Source organism: Peromyscus leucopus, chromosome 1 (assembly GCF_004664715.2).
Source record: "Peromyscus leucopus breed LL Stock chromosome 1, UCI_PerLeu_2.1, whole genome shotgun sequence".
NCBI lineage: Eukaryota > Metazoa > Chordata > Mammalia > Rodentia > Cricetidae > Peromyscus > Peromyscus leucopus.
Window position 1 is genome coordinate 136,802,668 of NC_051063.1, and position 15,993 is coordinate 136,818,660.

Consider the following 15,993-nt stretch of genomic DNA (forward strand, 5'->3'; position numbering starts at 1 on the left):
CATGGGACCAGGCAGAAGCTGGGCTGATAGTAGGAGAAATAGGTTGCAAAGTTGACGTAATTGTCTTTTTCTTTAGCCCAAGTAACTTAACTTGTCTCTGTCTTATGTGTCAGGTTTTGTTGAAGCAGTTCATGTACAAAAATAGAACCAAAAAAATCATATCATATATAAGTCTCCTCCCAAAAATTAACTTCAAAAGTGACATATTAAATCTGAGCTACTCTAAGTTCTGTGTTAAAGTCATGGTGAGCATGTGTCCCTGCAGAAGGCCATGTTGACTGAGTGCTTACCATGTGCCATGCACTATTCAAATGGTTTATGGATATCAATTAATTCTGTCAAAACAACTATGAAGTACATGTTACTACTATCCTCATTTTTCAGGTGAGAAGATAACAGCATGGAGTGGCTAGGCAACTCAATCCTAGGCTACCCAGAAAGAGGTAGCAGGAGCCCTGGTTGTATGATTCCAGCATGTGTGGCTACTATACCATTAACTATTATAGACGACATGATTTATCAGAAGTTCGCCTATAGAAGAAGGGATGTATAACTAGCAAGTCTAGTCTACTAGACTATGGCAGAATTGTGTTCCATCAAGGAAGCATGTAAAAGGATTACTTCACTGCAACTGGAAAGAGATCATCTCCTTCATTTTAGTTTTGTTATGTTCATCCCTCGTCTGCCTTTGCCTGTGGAATCATTTTCTATTAATAAAATTCTCATTGGCAGCTTTTGCCAGGGGTGTACAGCAAGGTCCCTGGAATGAAGGATAGAAATCCAAGGTGGTTGCCTCCTAAATACAGCCCTGTGGAATTAATACTTTTGGGCAGGAGAAGGAATAGGGAATGTCACGTACCCTTCTGTGTCCACAGGTCCAGTCTTGGCATAATGGAAGCATAAGTATGTACTGAGAGAAGTTTCTTACACTGAAATATGCAAGTGCTATTTGGAACAAAACTATATGTATGCATGTAGTAAACAGTTTACCTTGCTAAGGTATCAGCCAATGGGTTCCCTCATTGTCTGTTGACAAACATTTGAAAAATGAGAGAGAGAAACTTTTATTAATAAGTAGCATTTGCCAATTTTCTTGGTAAAGATACTATCCTAATAGCTGGTTTCAAGCTACCAATATGAGGTCACTAAACAGATAATGGTAAGAAAGGCTGACACTTGCTCTCCTGTGCTGACTGAAACCATACCTGTAGCTGTTCTTACTTACTCGCGCACTTGGATGGCTTTTCGAAGATTTCCTGATTCAAACTTGGAGTAGAATCTTAAGCAATCAGAAATGGGACCTTGCACGGGCCTTTAAGGAAAGAAAAAATATGTGAATATGTCATATGTCTGTGCTTGGACACAGTTTTACATTCCTTAAAGATAAGATGTCTCTTCTAATGTTTGAAACAGAATAGTCGCCATGCTGGTTTCAGAACAAAAGTGGATTACCAACATGGAACACAGCTATTAACTCCTATTAACAGACTCCTCCATGCCTTCCATTCCAAGGACGTTCAAGACCACCTACCAAGGCTCATCTAAACTGAAGACAACTTTGTTTATAACATCACTTGGCTGGAGGAACCTCCGGACATCCTCAAGGATCTTGATCCTTGAAAACAAAATTGGAAACAATATAAGTGTGAGTGCCCACTCTTTACCTCAGTCTCAGAAGTCACTAGAAAAACACAGAAAAAAAAAGCTGCTTAACAATGCCCCAGCCTTAGGATCAAGGGGTACAGACATCACCAACCTTCTTCTTTCTTCTCTTTTGTAAGGCATAAGGATACATGTACAGTAGGAATGCAAGGGAAGGTAATAGATTTTGTTTAAGGGATTCATAGCTTGAAGAAAGTTGTCAAGAGAATCTGGGCGAGGGTACAGAAGTTCTTCTGGCTGTATGAATAAGAGATTCCTCTGCACTGAGGGAGTTTTGAGGGAGAAATTACCACTATTGACTATTTGCATCCTTGAAGCTTGGGTGGCTCCAACAAGGCTTCTGTTTCATATTTATTCTGTACATTTGTATTCCTTGGACTTTGTTCTCTAAGGCTGAGGTCAGCCTTCTGTCTGAATGAAAAGAAAAGTATCCGTGAGATTTAAATAAGAGGGAGAGAAAAAGTTGAAGGGGGATTTCTTATCTCTCCTCACATTCCCAATTAATTTTGTTGACATTGGGTAGGAGAATGGTAGAGCTGAAGTGAACCTGAAGCCTGGAACGAGAAGGAAAGGGTCTGTGCAGAAGTAAGACGTGGACAGACCACCCACCACGTCTTAAGCCTGAGGAGCCTAAGCATGGCATTCATGTTGAGGTGAGATCAGCCAAGAATTCATGTGGGAACTGTTCTTGAACCCTACCATCAAAAGAATAATTTGCTGAAGACATGAAATTTAAATTTAAAAAAGATGCTGGTCTGTACATTTGACTCTACTGGCTTCAGATATGGATACCCATATTTTCCCTCAGGAGAAATATGTTTTCCTTCCTCTTATCAGATTTAATTTTAATCTCACTGTGCTGATCCAAAGACAATGCAGTCTTTCTTGAATTCTGGGAATAATCTCCAGATTTCCTCCCTGGTGAATACGTGGGGTGTTTTTCCACCCCTTCCTCGGTGATAGAGAAAAACCTCTCTCCAAACACTAGAACTATGGAATAGAAATATGCCACTCTTCTCTATCAACAAGAAATCAATCACCGATTTGTAGTAAATACAAAAGAGATTTCAAGTACTCTGTTCCTTGTTTTTCTGAAATGATTCCTTTCAGGAAAGGTTCCAGTAAGTGGCAACACTAGATGATACCCCTTGTTGTGATAGCTTGCCATGGATATGACTCAAGGGTTTATATTAGAATCATCCAAGGAATTCTCTGCCCAGAAAAACATACCTACCCACAGTTGGTTAATAAATGCTCCAATTTAGAGGCAAGATTATGTGTCTCCTAGGGGCTTTAAGGTACTCTAGGCTAATGCTCACTTTCCAACAGTTAGAAGATTACCTATATAAACCACTCCATATACAAAACTATTTAAAAGAGAAAATCTGTAACTTCCAACTCAGTAACACCCTCACCTCTGTACTCCCCATTTGCGATCCAGCATGGGCTGAGCAGTGGGAGGTGGACAGTGGCCCCAGAAATCAGGAAATGCCATCGTGTCAAATCCCACAGCAGATCTGGTTCTCATGGCGTGGGCCATATAAAGATGAGGATCATGGAAAGGTATGTGCTTGGTATGTGTGTGCAGAAGCTTCTCTACAGCTTCTTTGCTTTCCTCCGGCTCAGGGAGGTTGGAAAATGAGGAAGTTATCCTTGGGCAAGAAATTGATTCTATGTCCCAAGCGGCCTCTTCTAGGGAAGCCTGGGTGCCAGAGGTATCGTGTCCAGAAGAATCTATCCCCAAGCCATTTTGTTGTATACTTTGGTTCGCATTTGTTAGATGCCTTTGTTTGGAGGACGGCTGTATCCTGGACTTCCCCGACTTCACCATGTCCAGAATGGAAGTGTGGACTGTGTCTTCTCTTCCTCGTCCCCAGGAACTGTGCTCCCTGTTGAAGCACTGTTGTCTTAGAGAGGCAGCACTTGGAATGTGGTTGTGATTGGCATACAGCGTGTCCTCGAGGGTCAAATCATCTCCATATTTGGGTTCTAATTCCTTCAAATCCAAAGTAGAAAAAGGTCTGTATTAATGGTTAATTAATTCCTTCCAGATAGATAATATAATTTGATCCTTATGCTAGCTGTCTGAATTCAAAACTAAGTGTAACCCTTGTGATATAGAGGCTTTTTCAAAGAATTAACCAAAGGAGAGAAAAAAAAAAAAAAAAACCTAAACTTTAAGAATAAACAAATGCCAGAATCACACAAAAGTCAGGTTCAGACAGGGGTTTGGATGGGTCTAGTATGATTCTATGCAGTTTGAAAAAAATTTGCAGCCCCCCCCCATCCAATTACAGTCTGAGAGAACAATCTCATTTATAGAGGCCCCAGTGATACACAAAGGAAAGCCTTTCACTCTGCCCCAGGCAGTGCCTTTGATATGAAGACAATTCTGTGGTTTTTTTTTAAAGTCTTTACACTGAACTGAAATTTTCTTCACTGAAACTTTGACCACTGATCATCTTCTGCTTTCTAAAGTGAAATAGGATATATCAACTCCTCTCTATGTGTGCCTCTCTCTGCCCTTTGATGTGGCCAGACTCATAATTTGTTAAAAGCAATAAGAAAATAGTAGAGACCAAAAGGCAGGTCCGAGGCTCGATGTCAGCAAGAGCAGCAGCAGCAGCAGCACCCTGGGTTAGCAGCAGCAGAGCCAAGTTGTACATTTGCCTGTACTGGTTGCAGAAAGCCTGGGATCTGGATGGTGACCTTTAACAATATGTCTACAGTGATGACCTTCCTAATTTGGCAGAAGCACACCTAAATCATCCAGAATTTTCATTTACTTCTTAGTGTGGAGCTAGGGCTCTACACCCATGCAGCAAGCCATGGTAAGTAATGTGTAATTTCATGTCAATTCTATCCTAGAGTATCAGACCCTAGGACCCTTGAAAATGTTCTGGTCTCACTATCCCTCTCCCTTCTCCTTTTCTCTCAGAAGGATCTAGGAACAATGGTGGTGATGAACAGTGTGATCCCTCTGGACACCTCTGTTTGACTTCCCAGGTTCTGCAAAGATCACACCATGCATCACCAAGAAGTAGACTATAACCTGTGCTTACCTCAAAGCTACAGGAGAGCTCGGGACACATAGCATCATATTGTGCCAGCTCCTCCTCAGGTCGGTCAAGACCAGGTTTAGAACTCAGTTTGTTCATATCAGTTTCCAAGTCATCATCCTACAGAACAAAGAATGGGTCACAGTCAAGAAATCCACCCTGCAGGGTATCAAGACAAAACACATATCTGCTTCTTTACCAGGGAGGCCATGAGTTCCTTATCTTTAGATTGTAATGCTAGCACAGCCAGGAGGGAACTTAATGTACTAGGTCATATTTTTAAACTTAAAAGAATGAGGTCATAAACATTTTTTCAGCATGTAAGTCAGCATTTACTAGCCCTCATCAGAAATAAATATGCAATAAACTATGTAAACTATAAAACATGCTATAAGCAATTCTTTGTATTGTTCATAAATAGTATCATTGCTGTCCTCACCATTTTTTACCTGGCTACCTTTGCTGTCTGGATGTTTCACATGCACAAACATTTAATGAGCATTTTCTATGAGCAAGTGTCTCTCTAGACACTACAGAGTCCGTGGTGATGGAACAAAGGTCCAATGGTCCTGTGGGACTTGTCTTTTAGTAAGAGAACTGAGACAGAAATAATTAGAATACAGTCATTTCTAAAAGTGGTAATTGTCCTGAAAATGCTGGATAGAGACAAGATTGGCATTAAGACTTGAGTGTCTGGGTCTGAGGCCCTACTGCAGCTGGGTCTGTGTTGATGTCAGTGGCCCATGTTACCACCAAGGGCCATTCGTATATCCATGGACTATTCTGTCAACTGAAGCCATGTTGAGGTCTGTAGGCCATGTGGTCACCAGAGGCCATACTAATCTGAGTGTCCTGCACTGTAACCTGAGGCCATAGCAATGTATGGGTCTGGTCTACCTCTGAGGGCCAGGTTGGGACCATGGTCCTACTGCAGTCATGGTCTCTGTTGATGACTATAGTCCCTGTTACCATCCAAGGCCAAGTGGATGTCTGTGGTCTACACTGCAGCCTGAGGCCATGCTGATGTCTGTGGTCTGGGATGCTTCCGAGGGCCTTGTCTAGGTCCAGGACCTGTTACAAAACGGGCCAGTTCGTGGTCTGTGCTGTCACCAGAAGCCAGGTTGAAGAAGCCCATGATCTGTGCTCCAGCTGACTGGGAAGCACAGGGAAGCTACTTTGGCAGTGTTATCGATGATTGCTGATGCATTGTTGAGAAATAGGGACATGGAAGACTTCTATGAAACCCCTACTCCTATCCCAACCCCCACCCTACTCTCAAAAAGTAGCAACCTAAACAAGAAGCCATCAAAGTGAACTCTTATAATGTGTGAAACGGGGGTGGAAGTGTAGCTCTCTACTATACATGGCTTCCTTCAAGCAGAGGGACAAGAAGGGAAGGACTCAGTTCTATTTAAGGGACAGGACACTGAGAGTTTCACCAAGCTCCAGTAAGAAGACAGATAGCACAAATTAGACTTAAAAAACTTATTGTTTTTGTTTTGTTTAACTTACTTTTGTTGTTTTGTTGGAGGAGCCATAAAGCGGAGGGGGCAGACATGGAAGGACTGGGAAGTGAGTGTGATGGGATGTATGATATAAAATTCCAAAAGAATTAACAAAATATTATCCTGGGGGAAGAAAAGACTGGAGTGTGGGTAGTTGTTGGCACTGAGTGCCCTGAGAAGGCTCACAAAGGAAGTCACTGTGGTGTGCTGAGATCTAGAAGGCACAAAGGACAGCATATAAAGAAAAGGATTCTTTCACAAGGAGCTGATTCAATTTGCTTACAGAAAGAAGATGTTGGAAGCATGGAGCTAAGAGGAAGATCATGGCAGATGAGATGTGAGAAGAGACAGCAGAGGGGCATGGCCGATGTGAGCAGTTTCTGGGGAACAGCCTGTACTGCTGTGCCTGTGTCTCTATGTGGAGTTAAAAGTTCACAGGCACTCTGAGTTTTCTCTTCATGGAGCAAATCATAGAAGCAATTATGCTTTCTTCTGGACCAGGATTCTGTAGCAGCTTAATGGTGATGTTGACTCCACTTTGAGCACATTTGTGCTTTCCAAGGGTTGTGGAGTTTTAGAAATAAAACATACCAAGAATGGTAATGTCCAAACTCTCTGCCTTTCCACAGCCTAGATCAAATATCCTTACTAAAATAGAGGACATATACCTACCACATAGAAACACATTTGTCAAGTTAAGGAAAACCTGCCAATCCCGAAGGCCTAAATCAAAGAAATGTGGGAAATAGATGTTTATATTTCTGAGCCAGTGGAAAAGAAGAAATTGCAATGTTCCATCCATATTATATAATTTTTCTATGAACTCAAATCAAAAGAAAAGTAAATCTCCTAGATTTGGCTTAATGGTACATTCAGGCACCATTCAAGTAGGCCTCCATACCTATTACTCTTGTCTCTACAAGCTTTGTCTGTCAGTCCTGCTTCCCACCCTCAGTCATGGCCCAGGGTGGTCCCAACAAGAATACCATATGGCTAACTATTGGGAAGACTATCCCTACCAATTAATAAGGCCGTGTCTATAGTGAAAAGTGTCATATAATCCATAAATAGCATCCTAGTACATTCCACGTGTGATCATTGACCCATGCAGCCCTACAGGAAGCATTAGCAAACTGTGGTCTTCCGCTTTTCTTTGTAAATAAGCCTTTATTAGGACACAGTTGCATTCATTAATTTATATGCCATCAATGACTGATTTCTTTGCACAACAGCAAAGTAGAATTGATGTAGAAAGACTATTTCTCTTCTACAAAGACATGACGCTGAGGCCGGAGACATGACCCAATTGGTAATAGTACTTGCTATGTTAAGTATGAGGACCTGGGTTTGGATACTAGCCCCACATAAAAATCTGGACCTGGTCATGTGTGCTTGTAGCCTCAATGCTGCAGGGGCCAAAGACAGGAGAATCATTGGAGCTTGCTGGCTGCCAGTTCATCTCCAGAACTGTAAGGAACCACGGCTCTCCTTCCCCCCCCCCCCGACAGTGTTTCTCTGTGCAGCTTTGGTGCCTTCCTACATCTCGCTCTGTAGACCAGACTGGCATCAAACTCACAGATATCTGCCTGGCTCTGCCTCCTGAGTGCTGGGATTAAAGGTGTGTGCCACCACCACCCAGCTAGGAACCATGTCTTAATGGAACATGGTAGAGAGAAATAGAGCAAGACACCAAATGTTCTCCTCTAACTTCTATATGCACATGCAACCACACATACTTGCACACATATGTGTGCATGTGCACAAACCACACAAACACATCTCTGCATGTACAAACACACATACACAAGCATACAAAGACCCTGCAGCCTGATCATTGCATCTCCAGGAACCCTCACCATATCATGTAAGGCTATTTCTACTCCTGTAAGGATGAACCTGCTATTGTGTCCTCCTATTACCTAGGATACTGATAGCTCCTCAATCTATATAATATTTTCTGACCCTTCCTCCTTAAATTGGGGCTCTTGGGCACTGTCCCTGCTCAGCCTCCCACTTGCTTGTTCAAATCCTAAGTGCTAATTTGATCTTTAGTAAGGACAACTCCCAAGTTCATGACAGTGTGAACTCTGACAGTAAAAGTCCACGACTTGCTTGTTTTTGTATCATACAACCAACCCCCAGAACTTTGTCTGATGTACATGGATCATAACCAAGAAAGCATGTGAAAGGAAGAAAAGACATTCAAAAGGGAGGAAAGCGAAGTGGAGGAAGGAGAGCGGGAGGACACTGTGGACTCTGCTCTCCCCACCGTTTGCTCAGCCAACACCTTATCTCCACATGCTGTTTCTCTTTCCTCTGCTGACCGTGACAGTATCTAATCAGAGCAGAACTTTCAACTCCTCAGACCTCCTACTCACAAGATAGTCTTTTAAATATTTTTACTCGGATATAGGTCATATTTATCTGCAACTTTCAAATGAGAACGTGACAGGCTAAAGGCCCAGGTCAACTCTGTGAGTCGAAAAGAAACCGGCCTGGCTCCTCGTCCTCGTCATCGGCAGCAAATGTGACAGTGTCCACCAAGGAAAGGCTAGTTGTTGGAGGAACAGCTCTCCTAGGCTTGCTGTACCCCAAGGCAAGCCTAATTCCTATGCCACCCCATTGCTCCAGAGCTCAGATTCACACCCAGTTCTCATCCTCTCCTCAGCCATAAGCTTTGATGAATAGCTTCCAGGCCCTCACCGATTTATCTTCTGCTTCTTTCCCAGTGGGATTTTTCTATTTGTTTAGTTTCCACTCCCTCCTACCCTTCCATCCTCTCCAGAGTGGAGTTGGGGAAAGTACCAGGACCCCCTCCCACTCTAGCTAGCTGTGTGGACTCAGGCATGTCATCTACTGTGTCCCCCTGCATCAGATACAAGAAGCAACTGACAGTGCATCAGACATCCAGTTATCAGAGTGCAAGCCAGAGGGGAGTGGAAGGTGGCATTGATGAATGACTGCAGCAGCCCAGTATTATTCAAATGATTCTGCACGTACTCTATAGGCCTGCGTGGCCAAGGCACAGCAAAGAGCCAATTTGCTACTGATGACTTCAGAAATGATTCTATTTATCAACAAAACCCTGGGACCGTCAGACTGTCAATAGCAGTCTATGCCCAGAAATGGGACTGAGAGATAGCCCCTAGATGTCTGCCATCACCATCAGCAAGGTGAGAGACTGCTCGGACAAAGAACTCCAAAACCTCTCTCCAGGAAAGGACAGAAGGGGACAGAGGAAGGGAGAAGAGAGGGAAGGAAGGGGAAAGGGGAGAAGAAGAGAGGGAGGGACTTGTTTCTTTTATTTTTGTATAACATTTTAAATTGTGTGTGTGTGTGTGTGTGTGTGTGTGTGTGTGTGTGTCTTTCTGTCTGTCTGCATGTGAGAGGATGGGGGGCTGCCTGTGTCTGTAGGTGCATGTGAGGGGATGCATATGTGTGTGTTTATGCCCATGTGCATGTGTGTACGTGTGCATGCATGTATACACACACGTGAATGTGTGTATTCACAGAGGTGAGAGGACAACTTGGGAAAGATGATTCTTTCCTTCTGACCTGTGGGTTCTGGGGATCGAACTCAGATCATTAAGCTTCCCAGCAATCGCCTTTATCTGCTGAGCCATCCTGCTGGTACAGAAGACTTTTTAAGTTTGAATTTCACCTCTAGGACTGTCTCTTGGATCTTATGCCACAGATGACAAAATTAGGGAACTATAAATGGATAAACTTACCCAACACTACATACAGCAGCAGGAGAAATGGAGACAGAATGATAACTCATAGACCAACTATCATTTTTCGAGGAGTATGGCTGTCAATTAGGAGTGGTCGGCAGTTTCTAGAGCTATTTTTGGTTCATGAATTAGGGGTAAAGTGATGGATGCTATGGGTGACAAGTGACAGAGAACAGGGATGCTGTGAAGCATCCCACAATGCGTAAGAAACCCCTTGAATAAGAAATATCCAGTCAATAGTCAAACAATGATAAAGTTTAAATTGCCTATCACAAAAAAAAAGCTATAAACAAACTATGTTCTTCAAACTGAAAAACAGCCATACCCATTCACTCAGATAGTGTGGATGCCAGTTTTTGTGTTGTGATGGCAAAATGAGTCATTAAAACAAAGAGCATGTGGTTCCAAGAGTATAGAATAATTACTATGTGAACTTTGATTTAAAAAAAAAAATAGTTGACTAACCTCTCTTTCGTGGACCATTGCATGAGAGGGAACCAGGAGCATCACTTCTTTGGGAACTGAGCTGCACACATTGCAAGGTAAGAAAGACTAATTCACATAAGTGTGAATGGGAATGCACAGGCCTACAACCCTGTGCAGAATGGACAGGGGATAAGAAAATGGATTTATGAAGACACTTCAGGTCTAGTTGAATGTTTCCTAAAACATCCTTCTATGCACTTATTAAATACACCAACCCTAAGCATGATTCTGTCAGATAGAATATTTGGATCATAATCAATAGACCTGATTCTACAAACAGACTATGTACTAGACATAGAAAGATAAAAATGACATCTGCAAACCCAGCAGCAGTATCTGTGCCTTCTAGACATCACTATCATTGGAGTGGCAATGCTGGAGTAAACACAGGAAGTGATACATTTTCTTTTGGGTAGCGTCAGTATGGATATCATGGCAAGCAAGGGCTGGTTTACCTACTTCTTTCACAGCCTCCACATCTGAGTCTTTGTCAATCTCCTCCTCACCATCATCTTCAAAATCTTCTGAGTGGAAAAAGGAGACCAAAGAATGAGGATGCTCATCGTCTGGTATTTACCCTGTCATGCACAATGCCTTGTATTTCTTGCAAATAAGGGACCCATTACAAAGCAAGTGTACATGTATCCCTGCTTGCTGATTTCTGTACTTACTGTGCACATGAGCATATGCGAGCAGGATGCCATGACGCCTAGACTGATGCTCTATGCGAAATGGAAAATGAATCTGGACACAAATGACACTACTGTTACCCTCCCATTCAATTTGAAGTATTGATGCAACTGACATTGTCTCCAAGTTTACAGACCACGTACACACTAAACTCATTGTAACTGAGATAGTGCCTCGATTGGGTCCCTAACTTTCAAATGGAGGAATCCATTTCAGAATTATCCACTCAGTTTAGAAAGTATCAGCTGCCATGTGACAAAAATTCCAACTGTGGGAAATCTGCTCCACAGAAGGAAGGTGGGGTAAACAGCACTAGAGTCTTTGACTTTAAGATCTCCCTGGAGGTCGAATCATCCACACTTTCCGATATCATAAAACATGTATCATGGGGTTTAACATGGTGAAAGTTTTATTTCAGTTTTGTTCAAAAGACAAATTAATTCCACCAACAGACAGTGCAGTAAAGAGATTGGGTCACAAAATTGTGAAAAGATTGTTTTTCTTAATTAGATGAAATGACTGTGCAGGCACTCAGTAGCCACCAGGCAAAGCGACGACAGCTAATAATTAGGGACAATGTGAGTGAGCACAATGCTTGTTCTCTCTGCTTATAAAAAAAAGTCTACTCCTTCATACATGTCTCTAATGAGCTCATTAGAAGATCATGGTTGACCTGTACAACCACTGCTTCTCCTTGATTCCCCATCCCTCTGACGTGTTGTAAAATGCAAACACTCTGCAAATACTCCTCTGAAAGCTGCCTGCTACCTTACCTTCAGTTGGAGCTTGTGGAAGCCCTGAGCTGGTGCTCCCGGGAGCTGGGAAGGTGTAGGCACTAGTGGCTGTGACCAGGGGAAGTGGACTCTCGGGGTAGCATTGCCTGAGGATCTGAAGCACCACACAGGTCACAGGTTCCATGCTCTTCTTATCCAGGCAGGTCTGAGCAGAGAGAATATTATAACAGAGCCTGTGCACAGCCCCCACGCTAGGACATTATTTCTGATAATGAAATGCACACAGCCTAAGTGGACAGTAAAAAGTCTTACTGCACAATGTTTGGTAGTTTGAGCATTCCAATGGAGAATAATATCTAATCAGAATCTGCCTTTTTATTTCTGTGTTACTGCTTAGATGGCACTGAGATGAACTTAGTCTGAAAGTAGGCTTGAACTTGTTTCAAGGGAGGCTGTATCTGAGGCAAGTCCTTCTCTGGGATGCCTGGGAAAAGAGGAATGACACATTCCTTCAGGCACCCCTGAGTCACTGGGAATTATTGCCCAAGTTAGGGAATAAGCGGCTGAATTGATGGAAGTCTTGCTTTTGTCTTTCTGCTAGTATCTGAACAGAAAGATACAAAGAAAAAAGGATAAAATATGAAACCATAAGGAAAGCCTAAGTAAATCCCATGTGCCTAAATTAGCCAACTTTGCATGTCTTAAAGCCCAGTGTTCTGATCCTGCTTGGTAACTACTCAAAGCAAAGAAAACTTGGATTTGCAGATATAATATTTTGATGATGATAGAACATGACAATACCTTTCTTTGCAGACGCTGTGAAAAAAATGTAAAAACAAGTTTACTAAATTGATACAGAGTCAGATGTAGCCCCATAACTCTTTGGCCAAAACACATCCTCTTCCTCTAGAAGCTTAGAAAATGTGTTATGTGCTGAACTTGGTGCAGAAATATGCCCATGATGAACCTCCAATCTGAGAGTGTTAAAGGATACAGAATGTTCTGAGACCAAGAAATTATAATAGATGCTGAGCATCCACCACAGGGCCTAGGTTATGGTGCTGTCCTACCGTGGCACCTCAAAAGTCCACATTGCAGGTAGTTCATGAGAGTAGAGAGAGAAAATATCAATAAAAATGTAGCTGGGGAAATGGTTCCACTAGTAAAGTTCTTGCCATGTAAGCATGAGGCTCTTAGATTGATCCTCCAGGACCCACATCAGAAAAGCAGACAGCACAAAGAAGCACATCCATGATCCCAGCACTGAAAAGACAGAGATTTAAGGACACAGAGACATTGATGGTCAACTAGCCAAGCCAAATCAGTGAGCCTCAGGCTCAGTGAGAGACCCTGTCTCAAAAACTATGGTGGAAAGGAAATGAACAAGGCACTAGATGTCAACCTCTGGCTTACACACACACACACACATACACACACACAAGAATTAGCGATGAGGGCTTTGGATACTGTTCAGGGTTAGAGCACTTGCCTAGAGTGTGAAAAGCCAGCATTCAACCCCCAGCCAACCCTGCACACACAAAAAGCAGACTGCAAAATACAAGCGAGCCAACTTTCAAAACAGAAATGTCTTAATGCAATCAAGAATGCCCCTTTTCCTTTAGTGTGCTCAAATGGTCCCAATCAAGTGTCTCTACGGACACAGCAGGAAACACTCCCAGTGGAAAATGAATTAGTTGAAGAGAGTTCAGCCCTTTGGCCTGCTCAAATGGCCTCAAGTGTTTGTTGTAAAGCTGTTAGTATTGGAAAAAGAGAAAATGGAGTATAGATGAGAAAGAAGGAGAAGGGAAAGTAGATGCAGATTGGAGACGATGCTCTGAGCTTCAACCTTAGGGAAAACAGAACAAAGACCCAGCCAAGAATGTCAAAGATGCCGACATTTCGGAGCCCAGCTCTATCTGTAATTGCCATTGACATGGACACTGATGGTGATTGATGGCAGTGGCTTTTTTGCTTTGTGTGAGATGGTCCAGGTGAGAACTGAATAGAAAGAGGGAAGAAAACTCATGCATTCTAAAAGTATGGATCATGCCAGGAGCTGAAAGAAGGGGAGCGGGCAGGGTTGTTAAAATGGAAAAGACTAGGGCATTATCAACAATGCCATATTGGGTACCTTCTTCTATTTGGAGGGAAATGTTTATGAACTTAAAGTTTGATTATTGATTCCAAGGAAATAAAATTTCCTAGATTCAATCGTCACCATGTCCCTTGTTAAAGAAGCAGCTGCTAGGTAGAAGGGTAAGTCAGGAGACATCACTAGGTTAAGAAGTGAACTTGGGGGCCTGGAGAGATGGCTCAGAGGTTAAGAGCACTGGCTGCTTTTCCAGAGGTCCTGAGTTCAATTCCCAGCAACCACGTGGTGGCTCACAACCATCTATAGTGGGATCTGTTGCCCTCTCCTGGTATAAAGGCATACATGCAGATAGAGTACTCATACACATAAAATAAATAAATCTTTTTAAAAAAAAACTTGGTAAAAAGTCTCTATAGGGAAAAATACCATTTAGAAGGCTGAAAGCCAAGTGGAAACATCAGTAAATATGGGGAATTCAACCCCTGGGAGTTTCACCCACAAATTGTGCACGTTTCCATGTGAAAGGCTTAGTGCATCATGGCTAATTTATTCAGCATTGTTTCAGGATTCTTCCTGGACTGCTTTTTCATATAATACCAATCAGAGGTTGCAACACAGGTCAAACTCGCTCGCTATAAAACGTAGATTCTGCCTTCACTCCCATTTAGCTTCCTTTTATAGTGGTAACTGGAGGCTGGAAGCCTGTTGTTTACTTACCAGTGGGATTGAAGACATACATTACTGAGCTGCTAAGGAACTCCTAAATCGCTACGTACATGTTTGCAGCCCCTCGCATGCCTGGGCTTTCTTTGGTGTGATATTTTTTTTCATTGTGTCCCTCTCTGCAATATAAAGCTGTAAAGTCACCATCTTCTTTCTCTGCCGCCCTTTTAGATAATTTTAGTTCAGAGCAGGAAAGCAGTCAATAATATAGAGGACAGAACTAGGCAAGCATGCCAGCCAGGACGGGGGTGCCTGGGATCAGCAGCCGAAGGGGGAAATTCACAGGGGCTGAGTGCGATTAGAGACTTGGAGGATCATGAGCCTAGAGAGTACAAGGAAGATTGGAAAAACTGAAAGCACTGCTTGAAACAGAAAAGCAGAATGCAAAATGTAGCTATTTCATGACTGAGAAGCTCTGAACACAGTAGTGACAGAGAAAAACCCAGAGGTGAGAGCAGACAGAAAATTAGATATTGGGTTGCAGTATCATGTTGGTGTTTAGAGGGGAAATGCTATTTTTAAAAAGAATAGGGAAAGTCTAGGGACACGATGGTAGGAGAACAGCGCTCTCATTGGCTGCTTCATTACCCCGCATGCACTCAGGTGGAGTCAATTTGGAAGGTGTCCAGAGGGGAGCAATGAGCAGCAGAGACTTACAACGAGGAAAACAACAAGGATCAGGAGGCGTATGAAAGTGAGCAGAGATGGATAGCTGGGATATCTGTAACATCAGCTGGGAGGGTACTGAAATCGGCCCTAGTTAAGTGTAGCTAAGAAATGTGTTCCTTGGGTTGAAGCCCAAACATCCTTGGACCACATCCCCCACCTGGTGCAGATAAGTGCCAGCCAAGGAAGATGCTATTCCCTTCCCCTGCAGGGTGTCTTGGGGTGCCCATGGTGCGAGGACACATGCAGTTCTCATCTGACATTCTGTGTGGGGTTCCACCGCTCTGAGGGTAGCTCCCCACTCTGAGGGTCATCAACTAGGGGGTGGAATGCTCTTTTCCTTAAACTTAGTTTGATGAGCTGTCCAATAACTTAGGTTTGGGTGTCATCTACTCAGAAAAGATTTAATGTCTCTAAATGATCTTCTCCCTCCATTTGTAGAGGTCTGTCTTATTTTATTGGTCTCACAGACCACTGCAAAATCTCTCTCTCTCTCTCTCTCTCTCTCTCTCTCTCTCTCTCTCTCTCTCTCTCTCTCTCTCTCTTTTCCTGTCCTATCCCCCCTCTTCTCTCTAATAAAGCAAATTCTAACTCTGGTAACCATGGCTAATGATTCCTCTGCTCTCTTCCGCTGCCAGCCAA

The 15,993-nt window shown here is 42.9% G+C and overlaps 1 protein-coding gene across 1 annotated transcript in view; it reads right to left on the reverse strand.

The window, feature by feature from the left end:
* Agbl1 (ATP/GTP binding protein like 1) overlaps positions 1-15,993 on the reverse strand; it is an 830,193-nt gene that overhangs the window by 656,973 nt on the left and 157,227 nt on the right. The window contains exons 8-13 of the mRNA XM_037198558.1: positions 11,910-12,075; positions 10,906-10,970; positions 4,725-4,841; positions 3,078-3,658; positions 1,532-1,615; positions 1,226-1,312 (exon numbers count right to left, since the gene is read on the reverse strand). Coding sequence (XP_037054453.1) covers positions 1,226-1,312; positions 1,532-1,615; positions 3,078-3,658; positions 4,725-4,841; positions 10,906-10,970; positions 11,910-12,075 — 1,100 coding nt within the window. The remainder of the gene's footprint in view (positions 1-1,225; positions 1,313-1,531; positions 1,616-3,077; positions 3,659-4,724; positions 4,842-10,905; positions 10,971-11,909; positions 12,076-15,993) is intronic.